The sequence below is a fragment of the Diaphorina citri genome, unplaced genomic scaffold, assembly GCF_000475195.1.
Source record: "Diaphorina citri unplaced genomic scaffold, Diaci psyllid genome assembly version 1.1 scaffold1008, whole genome shotgun sequence".
Classification (NCBI taxonomy): domain Eukaryota; kingdom Metazoa; phylum Arthropoda; class Insecta; order Hemiptera; family Psyllidae; genus Diaphorina; species Diaphorina citri.
Window position 1 is genome coordinate 7,524 of NW_007378439.1, and position 9,920 is coordinate 17,443.

Sequence of the window (9,920 nt, forward strand, 5' to 3'; positions counted from 1 at the left end):
GTGCGCTTTCTTCAGTTCCTTTGGATTCGTGTCTTGCTTGTTCTACCTTTCTTTAACCAGGTCGTTTTTCAAGATAGTTTAGGACTTAGTTTAAAAAATAGGTGAATTTTAGCCTAATTTAATCAATTTTTGGAAAAACCTCTTTTTACTTTTTCCACAGTGCTTTTCATCGGTTTTAGCAAGAATTTTTTCCGAATTCGCCACATAAATTTCAAGTTTTGTCGTTAATTTAGAAATCAATATTTTGTCATAAATTTTCCTAGGTATTTATTTCAGTGAGTTATAATATGTACCTTCAGAGTGCGCTAATGCTGTTTTCATTTTGTAAACATACTGCGTGAAAATAGGGTGCGCGGTTCCAAGTGTAAGTTGGTATTGACTAACTTGTGTAATACATAGCATGCTCATCCCGTAGAATGTCTCTCATCAGATGGGTGAGGAGAGACACATTATTTCCTACTTAGATGCTTGACCAAAAAGAGACAGGAATCCTTAGAAAGTTTTAGCGGATAATTCATAGCGACAGAAAGTTGATGATTGAAAAAAAAGTAACATCCATTGATTTTTGGAATTAAAAAAAAACGCTGCAAGAATAGTCCTCCAGAATAGGTAATGTTGCTTCCTTGTTCCACAAACTTTCACCAGAAAAAAAGCAAGTAAGATTAATTAATTATTTTTTCCTGAATTTTTTTTCTTCTTCTCCTTTCAGCAAAAAAAAGGAGTAAAATCTGGCGTTTATTCGGCAAAAAACCCAATATAAAATCAGCAGTTAAAGGTGCTTCCTACAAAACCTAATTACCAAACAACTAATATAGGTAACTAGGTCCCTCACCCCTATCATAGCATGTGTTTTCAAAACCTAAGTAGATCATTGTATCAAAAAGGTAAAGGTGAAATTGAAACAAAAGAATAGAGGGTTCATCAACTAATCACAAAAAGTACGTTTCTACATATAAACTAATATAGGTAACTAGGTCCCTCACCCCTATCATAGCATGTGTTTTCAAAACCTAAGCAGATCATTGTATCAAAAAGGTAAAGGTGAAATTGAAACAAAAGAATAGAGGGTTCATCAACTAATCACAAAAAGTACGTTTCTACATACTTCCCCCTAGCGTTACCTATCAAAATAATATAGGGTTGGTAGCTATGTCGTACGAACTACATGAATTTGGACAAAAATAATGTCATAAAACTAAACAAAAGAGGGTTTGATTCCCGCCCAGAGCGGATTTTAGCCTGAATAGATAAGGTTCGTTCTCAGAACGGCTGATCAAAATAATATAGGGTTGGTAGCTATGTCGTACGAACTACATGAATTTGGACAAAAATACTGTCATAAAACTAAACAAAAGAGGGTTTGATTCCCGCCCAGAGCGGATTTTAGCCTGAATAGATAAGGTTCGTTCTCAGAACGGCTGACTTTCTCCTAGTGTATGACGGCCAATTCAACTGGAACTTCACTCTATTCACATCCTGGGACTCGAAGCGACGCTTTTCGGCATTCTGACCTAGTATAACTATGACCACTTTTTTTCATTGAAAGCTTTATAATAGACTAGCCGAAACCCGTTGGTTCGTTCCGGATTTCTGCTAGTAAATCCTAGATATAACATAATTATGTAGCTATTAGATAACCCTATAAGTTTTTTTCTCTCACACAAAACCTACCCCTCTTTTTCCCATTTTATTTTTTTCTATCTCTTTTCGCTTTTCGATCATTCGAATTCTAATGAAAATTAAAACCCCTGATCGTTTATTGACATGCACTATGACCACTTTTTTTTCATTGAAAGCTTTATAATAGATAAAACATAATTATGTAGCTATTAGATAACCCTATAAGTTTTTTTCTCTCACACAAAACCTACCCATTTTATTTTTTTCTATCTCTTTTCGCTTTTCGATCATTCGAATTCTAATGAAAATTAAAACCCCTGATCGTTTATTGACATGCAACACGTAAAGCAGATCATCATTACGGGAAACCTATGCGGAGAAAGAAGGGGAAACCTATGTTTGCAAATTAAGAGAGAGAGAGAGAGAGAGAGAGAGAGAGAGAGAGAGAGAGAGAGAGAGAGAGAGAGAGAGAGAGAGAGAAAAAAAATTACCTACGAAATTTTCAAGATCCACTTCATACCGAACAAAACCAACCTTACCTGCCTTATTGACAAAAATGAATCACATAGTTTTCCATCTCCCCCCACATGGGTCACCCTGTATGGTTGGATTATTTATCAGTTGATCCAGTGTGCACTCTATGAATGGATAAGTTTCGTATGCCCCCACAGGGGGGCCTTTGCATTGTTGACACAGAAGGAGAGAACAAAAAAATTACAATTTTTAGGGTGTCAACTGCTGCACTATGAATCCTAGACCTTAGCAAACCCTTGGGGGAGGGGTTATCGGCAATCTATTATCCAAAGGTTTCACTTTTGGTGAAAAATTTCGCACACAAAAATGAGCAAGAGTCAAAGTTGATTTCTCAAACGAATCATTAGTGAAAATTTTCGTGTCGGGAAAATCAGTGAAAATTTTGTAAAAATTGTGTTTTATGTATCAATTGAAAAATCATAGAGACGCGTTAATTTTTTTAACAATTAATTCGTCACGGTTTAAGTGTGAATGGATTGTAAAAAGACAGTTTAATTTCGTTGTGTTGTTCAAGTTCAATTATCGCAGTGTTATCAATTTAATGATTTTCAAATTGTTTTATCATGTGTGTTTTTAAAAATTTACCGCTCAATGTACAGTAATTCAAAACGACAAAATTTTCTATTAATCCTCACTATAAGTTAATTGACTACTAAATTTTTCGTCATTAAATTAATAGTAATTAAACAAACCGCAAATTGCTGATACTTTTAACGGTACATGATAGCATGATACCTACATAGTTATAAAATTGTTTACCAAAACAGCTAATAAAATGTGTATTTACTGGAAACTTGTATTTTAATGATCCTCCCCTAAAAACCCCCAATTTGTATCAATTACCCGATCAACTTGGTAGGTATAGGTACAGGGGCACACCGATACTTTGATAACTACTAAAAGTAAAACTAACATCACCAACTGATCAACCAAACCGTTTAAAATGAGTGGAATCGCCCAAATGTCTCCCTACAACCAAATGAATCACAACGTCATGCAATCCTTCAACAACTGGTACCAGAACCAAACGTTCCATCCCAACCAGTACTATGAAGCCTATAACAACAACGGTCCAACCAAACCAGAACCCAATCCATGCCAATATGAGAACAGAGATGCCAGATACTTTGACAAAGATGCCAAATACTTTGACAAAGATGCCAAATACTTTGACAAAGATCCTGCCAAATACTATGACAACTTCTTGGACCACAATACCATAAATTATAATCACATGAACGCTTTCAACCAGTTCCACATGAAATCGAATCCAAATCACACAGACTATCTGCGAACGAATTCGGATAAGGAAACATTAAATGCAACAAATTTTGTTCCCAAAGATGAAGCCATCTTTTGACAAAGATGCCAAATACTTTGATAAAGATCCTGCCAAATACTATGACAACTTCTTGAACCACAATGCCATGAATTATAACCAGATGAACGCTTTCAACCAGTTCCACATGAAATTGAATCCAAATCACACAGACTATCTGCGAACGAATTCGGATAAGGAAACATTAAATGCAACAAATTTTGTTCCCAAAGATGAAGCCATCAGTGAAATGGTCGATGGAAAGCCACCAGGGTTCAACATGGATAGGAATGGAAATCCCGTAGGATTAAGAGCTGATAGCAATGGCGTTGGAAGTCCAGATGTTCAAGACTCTTGTAGTGTTTCTAGTCAGCAAGATCATGAAGGTGAAGATGGAGCCACCCTGTATCCTTGGATGAAGTCGAATCAAGGTGAGAATGCTAATTGCATTTGTTTGATTAAATTTCAGAGGAACATAAAAACAGATACATAGGAAGTAGGCATCACTCATGTTAGTATTGTCAGTAAATAAGGGTTATCTGGGTACTGTATTTTCACTAATAATTGGCAAATATATGTAGGTATAAGAGGCAGATAGGTAGTTAGGTTGGTGGGTATTCTTAAAACTCTTAAAAACTTTGACACATTTGAAAGTAGCTACTGTACGTTGATTAAATTTCAGAGGAACATAAAAACAGATACCTACATAGGAAGTAGGCATCACTCATGTTAGTATTGTCAGTAAATAAGGGTTATTTTTTTATTATTATTATTATTATTTTTCGGATGAGGCGCTTTAACATGTTAATTAATGTCGTTCGCGCCGAAATAAGGGTTATCTGGGTACTGTATTTTCACCAATTGGCAAATATTTTTAGGTATAAGAGGCAGATAGGTAGTTAGGTTGGTGGGTATTCTTAAAACTCTTAAAAACTTTGACACATTTGAAAGTAGCTACTGTACGAAGTAGGTAACTCATATGGACTATGGACCCTAAAACCTTTTCAATGTCTATCTGATTCCTGATACCGAACGCGTGTAAAGGATATTTTACCAAAGTGTCATAAAACCTTAAAAATCTTAAAATATCACCTGGGTCATAAAATCCAACATTAGCTTTTAGCAGCTGCTCGGACAATGAAATTTTCACTTTTTATTTACAAAAAAAAAGAAAATAATAGAAAGTAAAAAAAGCGGTAACCCTGTTCTGTCAATCGTGAAGATGTTGTACCCTTTCTTTCTTGATTTCACATCATCTTTCAATTGGTCTACTTCAGTGGCGTAGCGTGGTCTAAATTCAAGTGTAGGGCGTGTAGGGCTCATGCACAGGTCTACCAAGTCCCATCACAGTACATGCCAAGCCATTAATATTTATGAGCATTAGAGTGAACTTTTGAGTTTTATGGCCGCCATACACGCCATACATACACGCTACGCCACTGGCTCTACTTATCTTTTTGTCAATAAATAGGTTGTTTTTCCTTTAGTTTTCTATCTTCCCATTTATGTTCCAGATGCATCCTACTCGTGCAAGACCGGCGGTGGGAACAAGCGATCCCGCCAAACCTACTCCCGCTACCAAACGCTAGAACTCGAGAAGGAGTTCCACTACAACAAATACCTCTCACGGAAACGACGCATCGAAATCGCCCACGAATTGCAACTAACGGAGCGACAAATCAAGATCTGGTTCCAGAATCGACGAATGAAGCTGAAGAAGGAGGTCCTGCAATGTTTTGACATTTTGGTTATTCTTGAAAGGGTTGAACATGGTTTGTTTGCAAATTCCCATAGGCTTTTGAATTATTTCTTCTTTACCTACAACTTTCTAAATATTTGAATAACTAATGATTCACAAATTAGATGAGAGTCTTCTGAAATACTTGATAGGTTACATAGATACGGTAATAATTTGGTCGCGACAGCTAAAAACTTAATCTTTCGACTTGGACCAATGGAAATGATACCTACATATTAGACAGAAGAACAATTTAATGGAAATGGAACAACCTAGTAGTAGTAAACATTGACAAATTAAGTCAAATCCTCAAAGGCCCCCTCATCAGAAGCAATAATAAAATTGATCAAATAAAACAAACCTCAAAAGAAGATCAAAATCATTTCTAAACTAGGCCAGTCGATGTGTCACTATCAAAAGCTCGAATTTAATTTATAGCTTCATGCTTTTTGTTTAAAAATTTAAGGGTCGATTTTTTACTTTCAATATTTTAGGAAAGGTTGAACACTTTTTTCTTGTGGAAAAAGGGTTACATCGTTTTTGTGTTCCTTTTTGAACAAATAGAAAAGAAAAATTGAATCCCAATAAAAGCGTGTCTCATAAAATTACCTTTTATTTTATTTGGCAATCTCGATACAGAGGGGGTTGAAACGGCAACACTTTTTGCGAATTGAATATACAGGGTTGGAATGGTATACAGAAAATTTCTCTTTACTGTTTATCTTTAATTAGACCTCTGGTTCCCACAAAAGAACAGGATTTTGTACAACCCTTGTTTTTTAACAATAAAAAGCATGTTGGTTTTGTTCATCGTGAAAAATCACCTCACTATCACACACCTCCTAACAGAAAATTGAACCTTTTGATCTCAACCCTATGAATGGAAAATCAGATGAAATATTGAGCTTGTAAAATCATCTATTTATTTTAACTTTTCAGAAAATCGTAATGTAACTTTTGCTCAGCTTTGTCATTAGTCACAAATTCTGTAAAGTTACAACTTGAAAGAACTCCTAAAAGACCTATTGGAACTAATAAAAACAACTGTTTTAAATAAGGTTTTGATTGTATTTGAAGGAAATAGACTATCTTTATTAGTTGTATGTACATATAAAAATTAATATCCTATGAACAAATTTTAATAAAATAGGAGAATTAAGTATATATTATACTAAATAATTCACATATTAATAAGACCTGGCTGGGTCCAACAAGAACAGGATTTGTACAACCCTTGTTTTTTAACAATAAAAAGCATGTTGGTTTTGTTCATCGTGAAAAATCACCTCAATATCACACACCTCCTAACAGAAAATTGAACCTTTTGATCTCAACCCTATGAATGGGAAATCAGATGAAAAATTGAGCTTGTTAAATCATCAGTTTACTTTAACTTTTCAGCGAATTGTAATAAAATGGTTGAACTTGAAATAACTCCTAAAAGATCTTTTGCAATGAAAAAACAATTGTTTTAAATAAAGTTTTGATTGTATTTGAAGAAAATAGACTATCTGTAGTTGTCTGTACATCACATAAAAATTAAAATCTATGAACAAATTTTAATAAAAAAGGAAAGTTAAGTACATAAATTAAATAATTCACCTATGTATAATAGCTATAGTTGACTAGAATAGGTATTTATTTCATTATTATTGTCGAATTATATTGTTGTCTTTAAAGTCGGAGTTACCGCTCATCTCACACAAAATCAGAGATCAGTTAACTTATTGACAAAGATGACTTGATCCCTAATTTGAAATCATACTGGACCATTACATACGTGTTCTCCCATAAATCCTCAGCACCCAAGATTTCTTCTTTAGCGGTTTATGTATCTGGGTACAGCAAACAATACTTCAAGATACAAGACGTACATAAATGTACCTACCTTACGATTTAAGTATTTGTCAGTTTTGCTAAAAGCCAAGCCAAATGTTTTCAATAAGTATAAGTAGTCCTTTATTTAGACTTTTTAGACTATCAGCTTAGAACTTTCTGTCTTTAGAACAATTTCAAATGAATCCTTCAAAGTCAGTGACTACTTCAAAGGAAGCTCAAAGTGTGGCCAAATCCAACTTACATGCTCATTTCCGTCGACCCCACCTCACCAATTTGGCTCCCATTCCAGTCATAGTTCGCTTTCGGCAGAGCCGCTGAATACGCGGGCATAAAAACGGGCGGAGCCTCCAACTTTTCGTCCAACATCGTCGTCGACGATATGTTCGGCCGCAGGACCTCCTTCTTCAGCTTCATTCGTCGATTCTGGAACCAGATCTTGATTTGTCGCTCCGTTAGTTGCAATTCGTGGGCGATTTCAATGCGTCGTTTCCGTGAGAGGTATTTGTTGTAGTGGAACTCCTTCTCGAGTTCTAGCGTTTGGTAGCGGGAGTAGGTTTGGCGGGATCGCTTGTTCCCACCGCCGGTCTTGCACGAGTAGGATGCATCTGGAACATAAATTGGAAGATAGAAAACTCAAGGAAAAACAACCTATTCATTGAATAAAAGATAAGGTATCTGTTTTTATGTTCCTCTGAAATTTAATCAACCAAATGCAATTAGCATTCTCACCATGATTCGACTTCATCCAAGGATACAGGGTGGCTCCATCTTCACCTTCATGATCTTGCTGACTAGAAACACTACAAGAGTCTTGAACATCTGGACTTCCAACGCCATTGCTATCAGCTCTTAATCCTACGGGATTTCCATTCCTATCCATGTTGAACCCTGGTGGCTTTCCATCGACCATTTCACTGATGGCTTCATCTTTGGGAACAAAATTTGTTGCATTTAATGTTTCCTTATCCGAATTTGTTCGCAGATAGTCCGTGTGATTTGGATTCGATTTCATGTGGAACTGGTTAAAAGCGTTCATGTGATTATAATTCATGGTATTGTGGTCCAAGAAGTTGTCATAGTATTTGGCAGGATCTTTGTCAAAGGAATTGGCATCTTTGGCAAAATATTTGGCATCTTTTTCAAAGTATCTAGCATCTCTGTCCTCATATTGGCATGGATTGGGTTCTGATTTGGTTGGACAGTTGTTGTTATAGGGTTCATAGTACTGGTTGGGATGGAACGTTTGGTTCTGGTACCAGTTGTTGAAAGATTGCATGACGTTGTGATTCATTTGGTTGTAGGGAGACATTTGGGCGATTCCACTCATTTTAAACGGTTTGTATGATCAGTTTGTTTTACCTTTAGTAGATAATTATCTAACCCGTGTATCTACCTACCAAGTTAGTTATTTAATTCAAAAGTTTTGGTTATAAGTGGCGGGTCATTTAAAAGACAAGTTTCAAGTGATTACACATTTTATTAGCTCTTATGGTCATCTAGGTATCATGCAACGTTAAAAGTATCAAAACATTAATAAAATTTAATCCTTTTATTTTTATCAATTTAAATCACTGTAGGTACATCGAGCCGTAAATTTTTAAAAACACACATGATAAAACAATTTGAAAATCCTTAAATTGATAACACTGCGATAATTGAACTTGAACAACACAACGAAATTAAACTATCTTTTCACAATCCATTCACACTTAGACCGTGACGAATTAATTGTTAAAAAATTAACGCGTCTCTATGATTTTTCAATTGATACAAAACACAATTTTTACAAAATTTTCACTGATTTTCCGGACACGAAAATTTTCACTAATGATTCGTTTGAGAAATCAACTTTGACTCTTGCTCATTTTTGTGTGCGAAATTTTTCACCAAAAGTGAAACCTTTGGATAATAGATTGCCGATAACCCCTCCCCCAAGGGTTTGCTAAGGTCTAGGATTCATAGTGCAGCAGTTGACACCCTAAAAATTGTAATTTTTTTGTTCTCTCCTTCTGTGTCAACAATGCAAAGGCCCCCCTGTGGGGGCATACGAAACTTATCCATTCATAGAGTGCACACTGGATCAACTGATAAATAATCCAACCATACAGGGTGACCCATGTGGGGGGAGATAGAAAGCTAATATGTGATTCATTTTTGTCATTAAGGCAGGTAAGGTTGGTTTTGTTCGGTATGAAGTGGATCTCGGAAATTTTATTTACTTTATTGAAGAGAGATTGATTTATCAGATTTCTGTCGCTATGAATTATCCGCTAAAACTTTCTAAGGATTCCTGTCTCTTTTTGGTCAAGCATCTAAGTAGGAAATAATGTGTCTCCCCTCACCCATTCTGATGAGAGACATTCTACGGGATGAGCATGCTATGTATTACACAAGTTAGTCAATACCAACTTACGTTCTATCATTTTTCCTATTCCCGCTAGTTTTAGCGCTTAGCTACCTGTGATAAGTTCACTGAGCTCTTTCTCATTCAATAATAAAGATGAGGGGCGACTTTTATCCACAACTAAATCACCCAGTATCTTTCATAAATAACAAGTAAAAATCTTCTCCTGTGTTTGTGATTCTTTGACCCTCTGCACGCAAAAACCAGTGGGGGATCGTTTCATGACGCATTCAGTCATATAAATCACTCCAATCGCCCCTAAAGTTGCATGATTTGTTGGGTCGGAGTAACAGCTGATTTTCCTTTGTAACTCAAGTTTTGGAGTTTGCTTATGACCGGTTTTAGCCAACGCGTTGCAAACTTTGCCTGCACGTTAAATATACCTGATTCCATTGGATCATTGAATTTGTGGTAGTTGTAATTGATATCCGAAGGGGTGACCATTTTGGCTATCGGGTGCTGCTGGC

General features: G+C 35.8%; 2 protein-coding genes across 2 annotated transcripts; one reads left to right on the plus strand and one right to left on the minus strand.

Annotated features, from left to right (window-relative positions):
* The first annotated feature begins 3,115 nt into the window (after positions 1-3,115).
* LOC103513696 (homeobox protein SMOX-1-like) lies at positions 3,116-6,187 on the plus strand. The gene is made up of 4 exons (XM_008478544.1): positions 3,116-3,394; positions 3,498-3,903; positions 4,987-5,244; positions 6,150-6,187. The coding sequence occupies exons 1-4, from the start codon at positions 3,116-3,118 to the stop codon at positions 6,185-6,187; spliced, it is 981 nt and encodes a 326-aa protein (XP_008476766.1).
* A 1,099-nt stretch (positions 6,188-7,286) lies between these two features.
* LOC103513697 (homeobox protein Hox-D5-like) lies at positions 7,287-8,358 on the minus strand. Its single transcript, XM_008478546.1, has 2 exons — positions 7,779-8,358; positions 7,287-7,654 (listed from the first exon to the last, which is right to left on the minus strand). The coding sequence occupies exons 1-2, from the start codon at positions 8,356-8,358 to the stop codon at positions 7,287-7,289; spliced, it is 948 nt and encodes a 315-aa protein (XP_008476768.1).
* Between the last annotated feature and the right edge of the window lie 1,562 nt (positions 8,359-9,920).

Excerpts from the sequence above, each read along its gene's own strand:
- LOC103513697 (XM_008478546.1), bottom strand. The coding sequence starts at position 8,358 with ATGTCTCCCTACAACCAAATGAATCACAACGTCATGCAATCTTTCAAC. Across the intron at positions 7,655-7,778 it reads TTGGATGAAGTCGAATCATG|ATGCATCCTACTCGTGCAAG; the intron begins GTGAGAATGCTA and ends TTTATGTTCCAG.
- LOC103513696 (XM_008478544.1), top strand. The coding sequence starts at position 3,116 with ATGTCTCCCTACAACCAAATGAATCACAACGTCATGCAATCCTTCAAC. Across the intron at positions 3,395-3,497 it reads TAAATTATAATCACATGAAC|ATGAAGCCATCTTTTGACAA; the intron begins GCTTTCAACCAG and ends TTGTTCCCAAAG. Across the intron at positions 5,245-6,149 it reads TCTTGAAAGGGTTGAACATG|AAAATCGTAATGTAACTTTT; the intron begins GTTTGTTTGCAA and ends TTAACTTTTCAG.